This window comes from Camellia sinensis, chromosome 2 (genome assembly GCF_055761805.1).
Source record: "Camellia sinensis isolate YWXY chromosome 2, ASM5576180v1, whole genome shotgun sequence".
Taxonomy (NCBI): domain Eukaryota; kingdom Viridiplantae; phylum Streptophyta; class Magnoliopsida; order Ericales; family Theaceae; genus Camellia; species Camellia sinensis.
The window spans coordinates 61,727,809-61,745,125 of record NC_138962.1 but is presented as its reverse complement, the minus strand read 5'-3'; the positions used below and the strand labels follow the sequence as shown (position 1 = coordinate 61,745,125).

Below are 17,317 nucleotides of genomic sequence, written 5' to 3'. Positions count from 1 at the left end.
GTGCCTAAACATCACCTGAGGAGATCTAAAGAGCAGGACAAATTGACCTAGATGAATGAAACAATGAATCCCCATCCTTAGCCCCTTCCCCAGAATTAGAAAAAGCTGGAATGGCTTGTACCCCCTTCAGTGTAGCTGAAAATGCTAAAACTTGGTTAAATGAAGGACTGACCTGATTCAAAGATTCAAAAACCCTCTTGAAATCCTCACCATCAATAGTACCATCAGCATTGAAAAGGTTATTGAGATTCCAATCCTGATCCTCAGGCTCATCCGCTATACTTTCCCCTTCAGAGTGTGAATCAGAGCTCTCAGATGATCCATATTCATCCAAAGCTTGCAATACCTCATGTAGTTCGAACTGACCCTCTTCCAAGTCCTGAACCAATTTTTCCGAAGCCAAATTAATCTCCACCAAGTCCTTATCCGTCGCATTTAATCGCAGAAAATCCTTACAGGATCTATCCACAATATCGGACAACCCTAGATGTGCCTCCGCTGTGCGAAGGTCATCACGAATGATGGACTGCCTAGGATGAGTGCACTCGACTGGATCTGATGCATCGAAAGAGAGAGATCTACTCTTTCCCCCAATCTCTGAAAATTGTCTAGGCTTTTCGACACCGATAGACTCAGTATCTTTAACCTGTTAGACCAAATGGATCGAGTTGTCCTGCCCACCCAAACCCAACCCCAACCCCAAAACCTCCATCGGGTTAGCAGCACAGGCCCTTAGACCTTCCATAAAACTTGGGCCTTTGTCCTTAAAGAAACAAAATGCATTTGGGCCGTCATGAAGATCTGGGCCGCAGTCCTTAAAGCTATGAACATCATTTGGCCCAAACTGATCCTGTACCCCAGTATTAATCTGGTTATTTGTATTAACCAAAACATGGGCTGAGCCCACAGTGTGGCCAGGCCCATCTTTAATCAAACAATGTAACGGCCTGCCCCATTCGTCTCTTCCTCTTCCGCCATTGTTCTTCCGCCTCGTTCAGGCCACCAATCTGACTTCTCACCTCCCTTCGGCCACGTGTCTTGGCTGTCGCTTGAGACCCCTCGCCTCCCCTCTCGCCGATACTGGAATCGCCTGAATCTAGTCAGCACCACCATTGCCGTTGAACCTCTCGTCTACCAAAGACTTTCTTAACGCCTTAATCAAACAACAGCAGAACTTCCATCCAATTGAACATCAATAGTCGCAGGTAAGAACCCATTACGAAGACCTTTGACTTTCAATCTTGCCTTAAAAAGATTTCCGAAAGTCCTAGTTCTTTTATCCACCTCCAACAGACCTCCACACTTCATCCCAATCCATTCAAAAACCTTGTTATTCCAGAGACTAAAAGGCAGATCACAGACTGAGATCCATCCTCTATTTGAAGCAATGACATTAGCCCTACTATGTTTTTCAGCCGACCACCTTTCCAAACTTACTGCAATGCTCTTACCAAAGAAACACATTCCCTGACTATCATAACAATCCGCCTCGTCAACGCTTTTTGCAACAAACAGAGCTTTGTTTAAGTGAAAAAGGCCTCAGAGAAATATTAGTTTTAAAAGACCGCCATAGCTCCTTCTCAATCTGTGCCCACTCATCGAAGAAATCAGTTCTTGTACAAACCACCACCTTGCGCATCTCCAAAACAAAGCTACTGCCTCCCAAGAGATCTACGTTAGAGCAGAGTACAGCGGCATACGAAGCTCCTCTATTTGCCCCTGTTTTCTGCTGAACTGACATATCCACACTTGTGAGTCCTCCACGAGTCCTTACTAAATCATGGTCACTTCGATGCTGTCTTTCCCCATCTACCAGAACCCTGGAACTTCCTCGAATAATGCTTTCAAACATCTTGGCCACTGCCAGCCACCCTTGACCATCAACCCCTGCCGGAATAACAATGTTACTTCTTCGTACCCCAACCGCCCATTTAGATAACTCGACAAAAACACCACCCTTGTTACTGTACTTCTGAAGACAAGATACAGCTGAACTGCTACTATACTTGCTGAAAAAGGATCGATCCTTACGCCATCTCCAAACCTGTCGCAAACCTTGCATTGCCCAGAAAACTCCCCCCAAATCGATCTTGAGAGAATAACTTCTGAAACGATTCCTCTCAATGACTTCCACTAGACTTCCTCTGGATTCACTATCAACCTTAATAATGATAAGTTTCTGCTCTATACGTAACTCTGAAGCCCCCCATGATATTCCATCTTCACACATAATCTCAACATGTACATAGAAGGTTTGTTAAAACTAATCTGAATTACAGACTTTCCTACCAGAAGACTAGTATTCAAATTTAATTCTTACTACTATTAACGAGTTAGTTTCTTTCTTAACATTTAACTAATATACGCCCTCCGTCCCATTTTGTTAGTCCTTTTTGGGAGTTCCAACTTTTTTAGGGTGCATGCAATTATCACATTTGAATTCAAATTTTAAAGCATTTGTTCCAATAATTGCCCTTTTGTTTTCAACTTTTAATAGAGTTATTGCCACTTTATGTGAGATAGTTTTAGAAAATTAAACACTTTTTCCTTTGATGTTTTAAATAAAATAACATTTTGGGACATTCTAAAATGGAAAGATCAACAAACAAAATGAGTGATCGATTCAACCTCTTATCGAAAAGATATACCTTGGAGCTGGAGAGAGTATATACTTATAACAAACAAGATAAATAATCACACCCTCTTAAAAAGTTTAATACTAATATTTATTAAAAAAATACAAAAAAAAATTTATTAAAAGCTCAATATTGTCCATCTTTTAAGATATATATTAAAAAACACATAAAAAATTCTTATAATATGAATATATTTATATATAAGATAAATAAACGCTTCTGCCCTGGCTCCCACTTCATGCAACTAAGGTCTAGTGATGCAGGACGCCTTAAGAAAAAAAGAAAAAAAGAGAAGAAGAGAGGAGAAGAAAAAGAAGGCCACGGCCCTAACACATTGGCCATAGCCTAAAATATTAAAATTCTCATTAATCAAAGCTAAAGAATAAAATGCAAACCTAATATTATATACGCTAAAAACACCATTAAAAAAAAAGGAAAACGAATCTTAATTAGAATATGAAAACAAATAAATCCTAACCAAACTAAATCTCATAATTGAAATAAATACTAAAACAAATTAAATAATAAATACTAAAGAAAGTTACAAAACCTCCACACGCCCGCATCATCTAGTATATTGTTATATTTTGTTCTTAACTTTACTTAGTTTTACTTTGTTGGGCATTCACAATATCTTTGACCTAACATAAGGGAGAGTGTTAGTTATGTGTTAGTTAAGAGGGTAGTTCTGTAATCTCCTATATACAAGTATAATATAAGGGATTAAGGGAGATAACCCTAATGCTCATTATCTTCTATTTTCTTATAACGTTATCTATCTTTTCGCTCTTTCATTATTAGTACATCCTTTCATCAATTCTACAAAATAAGTAAAAGAAAAATACAAGTAATAACAAATTGTTAGCTAAAACCAAAATTGGCATCACCGTGCTAATGCACATTACCATGAGAATATCTAATGACTATCCTTTCAAGTCCATAAATGTAAAAATCAAATTTTATAAAATCTTGAATACATATTACATGAATATTGTCTGATAATTACAAGGATGGCCTTATTGCCACAGCAAATATTGTTAGGTCAAGAACGAGAATAACTTAACGTTACATTAAATATGATTGGGTTCAATTGTACTTGCTCTTGACCCAACCACATTTGCTTTGTCAAATGCTTCAGCACTGTAATCTAATAGTGATAATTGGCACTAAAATAATTACATCTTTTCATAAATAAAGTGTCATTAAAATAAATCTGTTAGCTTGATACACATGGGTCATTTCCTAATAGCTTATGCTTTGGAGACAATTCAACATAGAATCAAAGCTCTAATTCCAAGAGATCTTGAGTTCAAGTTTTGTCACTCTCATTATTTTTGTCATTGTGCATCTACGTCACATGGACTTGGGTACGAGTATCAAGTACCGGTGCATGTCCAAATGTCAGACCTTATAAATTTAAATCTTAAGATATTGAGACATGTATCCAAAATAGGATATAAGTACAGAACTTGTTATGGACAGACATATATATTACATATTATATAATATTATTAGATAAAATGTTGTAAATTGTGTAGAAATGTACTTAAAATTAATAAGATTTACAAAAAAATGTGAAATTTTAATCTCTTATCTATGTTAGGTAAATGTATTTTTTTAGCAAATATGATTTCTTATTCTACAAACATTGTAAAAACTTAAAAGTAGGATCCAAGGGTCCAAATTGGGTATGGGTGTCAGAACATATTTCACACCCTTATTCTTGTCATATTCGGTGGACACGAGTACTTAATGGGAAATATAGGAGTCCACGTAACATAGTTGTGCACTCAATTCTACTTGTCCACCTTGTTCTCTCAATCAGTTTGTCACTCCATGCGCGAAACAGAGTGACATGTGAGGGGGAGTGGTAGTTTGATATACATTATAAGGCTCATTTCCTAACACCTTAAGCTTTTGGAACAATTCAACCAAATCATCAACATATTTCAAGGAGAAGTATTTAGGTAAAAAATTGAGCTAATAAATAGATTGGACTTTGTGTGAATTGGGTTTCTCCAAAATCTCATTCAATAAAAGATAATGAAAGTCTAAAATCTTAATTTGGAACCAAATCCAAAATAGAACATCTTTCTAATATTACATAAACATATTACATACAAATGAAATATACCAAAATATCCTCTATATTAAGACTAAATTTGAATATGAAGCAATAAATCTAAATTTCATGAATGAATCTTAATCAAGAAAAAATTATGTTCGACTTGAATTATAGTATGACTCTTTTTTTTATCAGCCATAATAGGATTATTTAGTAGCGCTAATAAATATTATTTTGTATTATACAATTTATATCATTGACGTTCTTTTAATGTTATTAGAGTAAAATTTAGGTTGTTATGTTGAGCAATCTAAACACTTCAAATAAAAAAAACTCCTTTCATATGTTGTACCTACATTTAAAAAAATATAAAGAAAAAAGCATGCTGCCCAATGAGTAGAAGAAACTAAGACTATGAATCTCATTAATGTAATTTCATTCCTAATAACCAACTAGGCCTAACCTAGTTGGCTATCATGACTCTCCTAAGGGCTTAGTCCCAAGGGGGAGAGTTTAACTCACCCTAATGGGAGTTGAATTAGGAGGCAAGCACTTAGTACTTTGCAAGGGTGGGGAGGCTAGCTCCCCTAGGTGCTAATCTAACTACTAACAACTGACTTTCGCCGATCAAAAAAATTTCATTCCTATCATTGTAACAAGGACTAAAAGTTGATAATGTATTTATTATGCTAAATAGAGTTGTATAATATGTATAAGTAGCTACCTTTTGAAATATAATAAGTTGTAGAGATTTCTATCAAGGGGTTTCTTTCTTCAGAAAAAGAGATGATCCCACAACAAATAAAAGAACTTACGAACCAAGAAAGAAATCATTTTGCAATGCAAAGGACAAGTAACAGAATTTCAAGAATGTAATTTGCAGGTCTTCTTAGATAGTATTATACCCCATCAGAATCAACATCCATGTTCTCTTCTCGAAGAAGTGCAAGTTTTAAGCAGTGACTGCAGAATCCTTTGTTCCTTCTAACACATGCAAACTCTGCAGTAGCGATGCAGTGTTGGCACACAGCTTTTGGACAGCAAAAGCAATGGAATTTTGAGCTCTTATCGCAAATGAAGCAAGAATGCCACTCTGAAATAGAAAACGGCATTCACTTTGCATATTCTTACAATATTTATCCAACACAATGGGAATATGATGAGAAACTAAGAACATAAAAACAAAGAGCAATAGGCAGGAATATGGCTTCATTTAGTTTGAGAATAAGAACATAAAGCAGAGTTGTGGAGACTCCATATTATCATGTCTGCACAGACTTGTAAAACTCGTAATCAAGGTGATACTTATGTTGAGTGATCAGGGTGACTCAGTACCAAAAATTAAGCAAGTAAGAAAATTTAAATACATTGCGGAACAATTATTACTTGTCCATTTCAATAAAGATAAAATTCTATAACATACTTAATTGATCACAGATAAAAGGCAAACAGGGTTTTCATAAACATTCAATAAAAATTAAAAAATTCCTGACCAAATTATATGGAAGATAGGTGTTAAAATCCACCTACTCTCCACCTACTTCACCCACTTAAACCTACTCCACTAAACCTAACCCACTACACCACTACCACCTCACCTACTCCACTAAACCTAACCCACTACACCACTACCACCTCCACTTCACCTACTCCTTACCTACTACACACTCAACCTCTTCTATATATAGGAATCATAAATCATTGTAATAAATATCAATATACATCAATCAATCAATACATACATAATTGTTTCTCTCTCTCTCTTTTACTATACATTAATTCTAATATGGTATCAGAGCAAGGTTAAGAACTTAGTATTTTTCGCTTCACCGGCGGGCGGCAACCTCGCCTTAGCCGCCCGCCGGACCTCAACCTAGTCCGCTGAATTTTCTAAGATATACCTTCACTCCCCTACATCTTCCAACTCTTTCTTTGTGGCTCTAATCATTTTGTTTAATCAACCCACTATTTTCTGGAGGCTGGGATTCTATTGCGGTTTGATCATCACATAACAAATCAATTGCCTCACTCACCACTGGTGGTTCTAGAGTTGCTTCTAGATCAGGCAGTTTGGACACAGTGACAGTTGCTCCTTTCTTTATCTTCTCACCGGAGTCACTGATGTTCTCCTCTGCAGTATTTTGATCTGAAAAGCTCAAAACCTTTTCCAGACCATACTTTGGCTTCTCACTGTCAGCCTCAGACTGAATGGAGCCCTCTGTATTAGGGTTGTGAACCTTTCTCAGACTGCGTTTGACCTTTTCAAGCTCATTTTGTGGATGTTCCTGCACTGAATCTGCTGGATGACTCGAGACTTTCCGGAGGTTACGTCTTGGTTTCTCAGTTTCAGAGGTGGATTGAGTCGAGACATTGTCAAGGTTTAAAGGAGGAATCCTTCGGACACAATCTCTCTCTCTCTCTCATATTTCCACTTTCAACCCCCACAATCTTTTTTTTAATCAACCCACTATCTCTCTCTATGGTCCCTTTTTTCTCTCTCTCTACTCAAGGATCCACCACTTTGTCTACTTTCCAACCCCTTCCTTCACCTTTTGCACTCCACTCACCATATATCTACGGATTCAAGGGACAAAGCATATATATCTTTTATTATTATAATATATTACCCACACTTTTATCCTTCACTCACCCTATATCTATTGATTCATCAATATATATATATATAATGATTTTTCACAAACCTTTATTTTATTTTATTTTTATTTTTTCTATCTTTCTTTTTCATCAATATTTCAATATTCTACAATTCAGTTGGTGCGTATCATCCTTTTTCCATTCTCTTATTATTTTATTTTATTTTTATTCCAATACCCAAAAAAAAAAAAAAAAAAAATCCATTAACAACCAACTCGTTTTCATTCCACAAACTTGTCATTTCTTCAAGCCGGGATCAACCCCGATCACAATTTTACACCAACAAACAAAACACAAAAAAAAAAACAAACAAACAAACAACCACATCCACAGGCGGAATTTTTCTTCTCTACTCTGCCGCCGGTCTCTTCTTTTTGCCTCCGTCCTGGGCGGCCCTTGACAGTGTTGCCTCCGTGCTTCCCACTCCACTGGGTACGATCACTACTCCCTGCTCCTCCACTGCAACATATGGCGGACCTCCAAATCGGAACATCACGGTGGCCTTCCGCTTCAGCTCCTTATTTTCTGCCTTCAGCACACTTATCTCTGCTCGCACATCCTTATACATGCGTTGGAGCAGAGCCAGCTGGGAGTTCAACTGTTGCACCTCATTTGTCCTGCTCTGCAGCCGGTTCGACAAGTTTGTGACCGCCGTCATGGTTTCCACACATGACTTCAAAGTATACTGATTAGCCTCCACATCCGACTGCACTGCCATTCTTTGCTCCACAGACCGCATCGGAAAGTTCAACGGAGCAAACTCCGGGGCACTTGGTTGAGGTTCCAGTGCCACCGCACCAGTTCTCTCTCTTGTTGACTCATTGAGGTCGGGAAAGAGAGTGAGTAGACCACGGGATGAAGAGGCCATATTCTGGGTAGCTGAACGGGAAGAAGAGGCCATGTTTTTTGGGTTGCTGAGTGTTTCCGAGAAGGGTTGGATACAGAGTATTTACAGATTGTTTCAGAATAACAAGTTCAGAGGTTTCAGTCTGGTTTGGTTTCCTCCGCCTCCGCATTGGTTTATATTGACACAGACGACGCGGCCGACACGCCGCTCTGTCGCTCACGTGCCTCGCCGCGTCTCCGGCTCACCTTTTGATGGCTCGACGCTTTCTGTCGGGCACGACTTTTGATGAAGTGGGCGCACCTTTTGAGGGCGCAACTTTTGATGGCACGTCTTTTTATGGATTGGGCACGCCTTTTGATGGCACGCCTTTTGAAAGATTGGGCACACCTTTTGAGGGTGCGACTTTTTAGGGGTCCAACAAGACTCTGTAAACTGTCCCGACATTGATTCCGGTTAGCTCCTTCAAGGGTCCGACAAGACTCTGTAAACTGTCCCGACATTGATTCCGGTTAGCTCCTTCAAGGGTCCGACAAGACTCTGTAAACTGTCCCGACATTGATTCCGGTTCGCTCCTTCAAAGGGTCCGACAAGACTCTGTAAACTGTCCCGACATTGATTCCGGTTAGTTTCTACAAGGGTCCAGCAAGACTCCGTAAACTGTCACAACAACTGTCACAACAGTGTCTGTTACAACGGTCCGACATGACCCCGTAAACTGTCTTCTACATCGGTCCGACATGACCCCATAAACTGTCTTCTACATCGGTCTGACACGACCACACAGTGTCTGCTACAACGGTCCGACATGACCCCATAAACTGTCTTCTACATCGGTCTGACACCGCCATCCAGTGTCTTCACCAATGGTCTGACACGACCATACAGTGTCTCTTATCCTCTTTTATTTTTATGTATTTTCTTGTTTTGTTACTCTCTCCAAACTCAAGTTGGTTAGTTCCTATCCCCCTTGAGTTTGCAGGGGGCTGTTAAAATCCACCTACTCTCCACCTACTTCACCCACTTAAACCTACTCCACTAAACCTAACCCACTACACCACTACCACCTCACCTACTCCACTAAACCTAACCCACTACACCACTACCACCTCCACTTCACCTACTCCTTACCTACTACACACTCAACCTCTTCTATATATAGGAATCATGAATCATTGTAATAAATATCAATATACATCAATCAATCAATACATACATAATTGTTTCTCTCTCTCTCTTTTACTATACATTAATTCTAATAATAGGAAACTTAAGATCATCCAAAAATTGGATTTGAAATACATGTTACCATTGTATGTCAACTGATGAGCTTTCAAACTTCATGCATGCTACATGTGGCAATAGGTGCTATGCTATTACTTAAAAAGTAAAGATTTCAATAAAAAAAATTATAAAAACAAATAAATAATGAAACGTTATACAAGAAAAGAAAACCAAATCATTTATAAATGAGTGACTTACTGCAAGTCCAGCTGTTTCCAGACTCAGCAAATGACTCATCCTTCCCCACACACTCTGCATGATAAGCTTTTAGACACTCCCTGAAATCAGAACATTTGACAATAGACATGATAAAATTAACTCCATGACAAGAATAAAAAAAGATTTCATTATAATGAAAGCCATTAATAAAGCAGTGACAATGTAAAGTTACAGAACTATCATTTTCGTTGCTTAAATTCGAAAATTAGCTCAATTAAAAAGTACTGATAGATACAGTAGTTTTCCCCCTTTGTGTGTTAATAGATTGGACTACATTGACTTAATAATGAAATCTGGAGAGCTTAAATTAAAAACATAATAATTAAAATTTCGAGAATGATAGTGAAAATTAAAGCAAAGTTTGAGGTACTAGTTCAAGCTATAATTTTCCTAATAATTTCAATAGTCGTTCATTCATTTTATGAGCTGAATACTGTTAACCTTTATAAGTAAGCAATAGTCTCCTCTTAGTCATTAGTAACAAAAAAGAAAAGGCGATGGCTGTCTATCAACAAAAGAGGTTAAGGAATAACTGCACAAGTAACCCTCACTCAAATCTAGACTCAAAACTTAAATTTGAGTAAAAAGTCAGTAAAATCCCATCCACTCTGTTACTTAAACTTACACACCAAAGTGAGTTTCACTCAAATTTAGACTCGAACTTAAATTTGAGTAAAATGCCACTAAAATTCCCTCCACTCCATTACTTAAACTTGCACCACATTGAGTTTTACTCAAATTTTTACCCAAATAAAGAAAAACCCATTTCCTCTACTTAAATTTCCATCCAATCCAAACCTGACATTTTGGGTACTTCACCAAAACTTTCCCTTAATGTCCTTTACTTCCAACCCATAGTTTCCACTCAAACTTGACACATTTTACTCAAATTAGAGTTTATTCATTGGAATGCTTCAAATTATTTTTACTTAATTTGGGTAAAAGGGTTGGAGTTCTTGCAAAAATGTTTCTGGGCATCCAAGGAAGAAAATGGGGATAAAGAAAATGAAAATGGAATTCTAACAATATGGGAAAGGGAAGGGAATCCAGCAAAACCATCAATCACCAACCAAAAATGGTAAAACTCCCATGTACACAACTCATCCACCAATTTCAGCATCCCATTTTCTAAACCACCCAGAGCATTATGTAAAGACAAAAATACCCCTTATTCCAAGGAAGAAACAGTAATCAAGGGGGGCAATTTTGTCCATGGTGTTGGAGAACTCTTCTTCACTCATACCCAAATCACTGTCCCCTGATTTGGTGAGAAAATAAAAATAAGGGTGAGAATAAGTTTTCTCATTTGAACGATTAATAAGATGTGTAATGACAAACAGAGACAAGTCACTTTAAACTTAAATTTCATTTCTCACCTATACACATATATCTCTTTTAATCATTGTCTATAATTTTTTTTTTTTTTATTGAAAAATTCCAATCATTTCAAATTTTTTCCTCATCACTCCTTTCATTTTTTTTATTTATTTAAGCACAACAAAAATAAAGCTTGGAAGTCATTTTTGAGAACTCACTTGTAGTCGCAAACAAGAAGCAATCCACCATCTTTGCATACAAAGCACCAATCCTCAGCAATTTCTTCCTTGTTTTGAATCTTTTTTTCTTTCTTCTTCTTCTTCATCACTCTACAATTACTTTATGGTTTCTCACTCTTCACAGGTCTTGAAATCCCAAAATGCAATGAAAACTCAAGCTTCCCAACTCAAATGCTTTAGAAAAAAAAAACCCATTTAAATAAGCAAATACCAAGAAACTCTCTCTCTCTCCTGAAGTTTAATCAAAAGTTTATCACAGAAAACCCTCTTGACAATGCAGTTTGAGGGATGAAGAAAAGACCCACAAGAGAATGTAAGCCAAATCACAACTTCAAAACCACAAAAAGAACAAAACCCAAAATGCCTTCCAACGGGTGTCCTTTGGGTTGTACAGGTTTTAGAGAGAGAGAGAGAGAGAGAGAGAGTGTGTGTGAAGATTGTAATGTGGGTTTTGATAGGTTGTTCTAGAATCTCAGGAATTAACACACCGGACTGAGTAGACGAAAAGTTTTTCTCTTTGGATTTTAATTTGCTTATGCGTTAATCCACGATTAAAATAAGAAATTGAAAATATTTAAAAGAAAATGCTAGAGTTTAGAGTATTTTGTGAGAGAGAAGTGAATTAAAAATTAAAAAGTGACTTTTAACTGATTTTCTAAAATAATTTTTTATTTCATTTTGGACCTCTTTATATTTGTGTTATCTCAATTTGCACTCAATAATTTTCTTATTTTTAACTTTTCTTCCTATCTAAAAAAAAAATTTCTTTAGAATGTGTTTGGATATGAATTTAGGAAGAAAAAAAAAAAGAAAAAAAGATCAAAAGGTAAAACAAATGTAAATTTAATATAATTTAATCTTGTTTTTTCATTTTCTATCCCTTTTCAAATTCTTATCTAAATTCATGATTTAAATATAGTATTAAAGTTCTTATTATTTTGACTATGGCTTCGTTTGGGAAGCCATGGTTTGGGCTTTTTTGACTATTTTAGCCACAAAAAACAAAATAGGCTATTTTAGCCATAACAAACAAAACATCACATCCAACCCATAATCATTACATTCTTCTCTCACAAAAAAACTCAAAAAAGCCAAAAAGCTCTTCCCAAACTAAGCTTTTAAGCCCAGGCTAAAATAGCCAAAAAAGTCAAAAAGCCAAAAAGCCAACCCACTTCCCAAACGGAGGCTATATCACTTTTGGGGCTTTACCCCCAACTAATTTTTGTAGTCCTTTATTCTATATATACTATACAATTACCTGGTCAAATAACCTCGATGGAAGAAAAAAATATTGAACGTAATAATAATACCATCTTACATGATATTATCCACTAATAAAAAGTAGTAATGGGATTAGACATTCCTTATCTCTCATTAATTTAACAATATTATAGTCTTTATTACAAAATGAAATTGCTCATTAAATAATGATATTGCCGTGTGCTATCAGCATTTCTTTCAATATTTTATACTCCAAAAGAAATAGAGAATGGAACATTAAACTAATAATAAGTAAAATTTTAACAGAGGTCATTTAAAGTTCATTCAAAATTATAGTGTTTTGTAGCTTGCAAGTATTTGTTGTTGAGCCAATTCAAAATTTCTTTGGCTTCATTATTAAAGCACTTGGAGAAGAATGGAGGTCAAAAGTTCTTGTAAGTGAATTTTATTTTATAGAGAATTATAGTGGCAAAAACATTTGCTAGTTAAAAACTATCACATTTTAAAGGAGAGGGGTTTGGTTTTACAAACAAACAAAAGGGTTAAAACAAAAAACAAAGAGGGCTAGACTTTCAAAAAAAATATTTGCTTTGTAAAACCCTAATTATAGAAGGGGAAAAATTATAAGTTTATTTTGGGTTGAAACAAAATTGACAATGTTGGAGAAAATCAATTACTGGAGTTAGGGGTGCATGCGGATCGATTTTTGACGGTTCGGTTTGTGGTTTGGACCCACCCACATGTCTGCGGTATAAGAAAATTTGAACCCGCATTCGCCCGTAATGCGGGTTGTGATTTGTGCTAATAGGGTTCAAGGATGTGTGGACAGTTTGTGAATTGAGCTTTTTCCTTTAAAAATTTATTTTTTGACTTGTTTTTTCTTATTTTTTAAATATTTTTTATTGCGGGAAATTCAACACTATCCTCCATTAAAACTGGATTACAAAAAGTTAGAATGAAAATTAAATAAAAAACTAACATAGGAAAAGGGAAAAAAAATACATAACTAGATTTGCAAAAAATTGAAGAAATTCCAATTGAAGAACAAGTGCTCGTTTGGCATGTGGGTTTGAGTTGGGTCGGAGCTATTCTAGTCACAAAAAGACAAAATCAACTTTTTAACTTCAGGCTAAAAATTGTCATATCCAAACCATATTCATTACATTTTTTCTCTCACAAAAGTCAAAAAAATAAAAAAGTTCATCCTAAACAAGGCTATTTTAGCCCCAGATTAAAAAAAGTCAACAAGCAAACCCACATCCCAAACGAAGCATGAGTATTGTAAATAAGGTAGTGCATAATATTATTATAATGTTATAATATTACAGCTTACAGGTTTGATAATCAAATTGAACTGCATGAGAGAAAAGAAAATTAGAATTACATATTTACAAAACTTATAAAAAATATATGATGATTTAGATTTTACAGATGCGGGCGGGTGAGTGTGGACGTTGGTAAAACCTGTAATCCGCCCGCAACCTATAAAACCGGAAAATTCTAACCAGATCTTAATGATTTTGCAAAACTACCCAATTAGGCGTGGGTAATTCAAATTGGGCAGTTTTTGCGAGTCGGGTAATCCTATGTCTAGCTCTAACTGGAGTAATATCAAATTATGATGAAGAGGATAACAAGAAGAACACAAGATTAATATCAAATTATGATGATGATGAAGAGCACAAGCTGTGTGGAAAGGGACGAAATCCAAGAGATATCCAACTTGTAAGGAAAAGACAGGTAGTATCGTTTTCGAACAGACTACTATAATAATTTTTTAATTTTTTTAATTAAAATATGAGTTTAAAAAATTAAATTTTGTTTGGAATAAATTTTTTTAGTCTAATTTTTTTGATTTTTTTAGCTATTTTAACCTGATTAAAAAAATTATGTTTGAAATAAATTTTTAATTTTTTTTGTAATTAATTTGATAGTTGTGAGAGAGGAAGTGACATTTTATCTTATTTTGACTTTTTAGTATATTTTGTCTTTTGTGGGCTAAATTAGTGCAATCCATACCCTAAACAATATGTTTGGAATAACTTTTTGACTTTTTACATATAAAAAATAAAAAAAAAAATTGCAAAAAGTAGGGACAAAAAAGAATATTTGATTTTTTTTTTTTATATATATTTGTTGGTTTTTATATTTTTAATGACTTTTTAATTTTTATACTAAAAAACAGAGTTGGCAAATGAGAAAATCAAATAAAAGATAATTTATTAGTTGGGATCAAAATCAACTCGTGAAGAATGTTGGTTAATTTTGACATAAATTAAATTTTTTAAAAAAATAATTACATATTTTTTAAATCAACTCTAAACTTTTAATTTTGTCAAATTTTAAAATTTTAATTTGTTTCCAATCTAAATCATTTGTCTATTTTCGTTAAATAAAATTGACTGAAAAAATAATATTTTAGTCATTAAATTCAATAAAAATGGTATTTTAGATATTTTATGTATACTTACATTGAGTTTAATGACTAAAATACTATTTTTTCATAGATTTACGTAACAAAAATAGATGAATGATTTAGATTAAAAATAAATCAAAAGATTAAGATTTAAATTGATAAAATTAAAAACTCAAGATTTCTTTTGTGAAAAGTCTCAAACCATGGATTTTTTTTTTTTTTTTTTTTTGGTAATTGTCTCAAATATTATTTGCTATAGTCTCTAAAATGGCTTATCCTTAAAAAATTTGTAAGTCAATTTTTAAGAAGTTTACTTCCCACCTTTGTAGCACATTGATCTTTAAGCAAATTGCACTTCATGTCATTTTTTTCCCATTGAACTAAAAATTATAACACTAAACCCCCACTTATCTATTAATTTTTTTTCAATTTGGACTTTAATGATGAAAATACCCTTTTAGCTGTAAGCAAATTACACTTCACCCACTTAAACTATCACTCTATCATTTTAATCCCCTCAACTAAAAATTTTTACACTTTATTACATAGAACTATCAATTTGTTTCAATGTAAATCTTTGACAAATAATTTGTTACATAAATAGATAGAAAATTGAAGTGTAACTTACAAGCCTTATCTCAAATTTTGTGAACAGCTTAAGCCTCCGTTTGGGAAGTGGGTTGGTTTTTTGGCTTTTTGATTTTTTTGGCTATTTGAGCCTGGGCTCAAAAACTTGGTTTAGGAAGGACTTTTTGGCTTTTTGGTTTTTTTGGTGAGAGGAGAGTATAATGATTTTGGATTGGATGTGATGTTTTGTCTGTTGTGGCTCGAATAGCCTATTCTGTCTTTTGTGGCTCAAAGAGCCAAATGAGCCCAAATGAACTCTTCCCAAACGACACCTAAAATACTTTATTATTCTCTTTTGTTTCGTTTTTCTCTCTATCACTTCTTTGCCCTACCCATGTCAACAACCATAGATGCATACACTATGGTTACCACTATTGTTACCTTGATTAGGAGATTGGAATGGGCGGCGAGGAAAAGAAGATGATGAATAATATCATTTTAGACATTTCATAATATTTGAGATTTTTTTTTTTTTTTAACGCATTTGAGATGCCATGTTTACATGTCAATTTGTCATCTATTTGTGTAACAAATCGTAAAAGAATATTATATAAAATATAACATTTTTAGTTGAAGGAGTAAAGCAATATTGGGTGATAGTTTAAAGAGGTAAGTGTAATTTGTCTTATAATTGAATGGGTATTTTCATCATAAAGGTTCAAAATGGAGAAAAACACACACACACACCAAAAAAAAAAAAAAAAGCCAGAGAGAGTGAGCAGATGCAAAGGATTAAGGGTTGCAATTTTTAATTCAATGGTGTATAGTGATTTGGTATAATAGTTGAGGGGGTGAAGTATAATTTATCCTTGATCGTTTCAAAAGTAAAGGGTAACTCTTCCTTAATTTTTACCCAATGCATGCAATAGAAAGTTTTTGTGTTATAGTATCAACCAAAAAACAAAAAATAAAAAGAAATATATATATTTTTATGCAAAATCAATTTAAATGAAAATATTCTCCATCAAAACAAACAGATCTGAAGGGTTCTTTCTTTTTTCTTTTATTATATAGAGCTCTATCTTGCTGGCTGTTGTTTAACATCTAATGCTTATAACTGCTCAAAACAGTTAAAAATATTCAACCTCGTAAAATGATAATATTTGAGCAAGTAAATATAAACCAGATAGAACAAACTGATGCATGCTTGCGACGCATTATTAATAGAAATTAACATATTCTCTAAAAAATGTGTTACTAAAATGGTCATGTTTAGGAAAAAAATAAATTCAAATGAAAATGTGACTTCATAACTTCAAAATTCATAATAGATTACTGGTCCTACTTAAATATATATTTTCAAATCAGTCAACCAGGGACGGAACTAGAATTTCATCACCGAAGGGTGACAAATAATTTTATTTCACCATATATACAAACAAACATATATGTACAATATGATACATAAACTATATACAGGCATAAAAAAAGAATTCAAATACCATATAAGTAATCTCTTTTCGGATAAAGAAGTTTTTTTGGTACCAAAAAAAAAAAAAAAGAATGAGATACATGTCTTTTATACTGAGAGATTATTTTATTTATAAAACAAGATATATATTTTAAAAGTACTACGACATTAATGGAGATATATATATATTATACTTGTTAGTTAGATACTTGAGCATGAATGAACGATTCTTATGCGATACTAAAATCAAAACTATCAGCAAAAAGGAACAATTTAAGAATGTTAATGGCCAAAACTAAGACTAAGGAACATCTACAAGTGTGCCAAGTAAAACAGCCAAATCAGGCATGTTAAGTTGATAAATAGTCTTATGAACTTCAGAA

At 34.3% G+C, this 17,317-nt stretch overlaps 1 protein-coding gene across 1 annotated transcript in view; it reads right to left on the bottom strand.

The window, feature by feature from the left end:
• The window catches only part of LOC114257174 (uncharacterized protein At5g08430), a 65,083-nt gene extending 53,277 nt beyond the window's left edge, over window positions 1-11,806 (bottom strand). Inside the window, exons 1-3 of the mRNA XM_082914577.1 lie at window positions 11,239-11,806; window positions 9,683-9,762; window positions 5,607-5,794 (exon numbers count right to left, since the gene is read on the bottom strand). Of these exons, the coding sequence (XP_082770703.1) occupies window positions 5,607-5,794; window positions 9,683-9,762; window positions 11,239-11,345 (375 nt within the window). The 5' untranslated portion in view covers window positions 11,346-11,806. The remainder of the gene's footprint in view (window positions 1-5,606; window positions 5,795-9,682; window positions 9,763-11,238) is intronic.
• Between the last annotated feature and the right edge of the window lie 5,511 nt (window positions 11,807-17,317).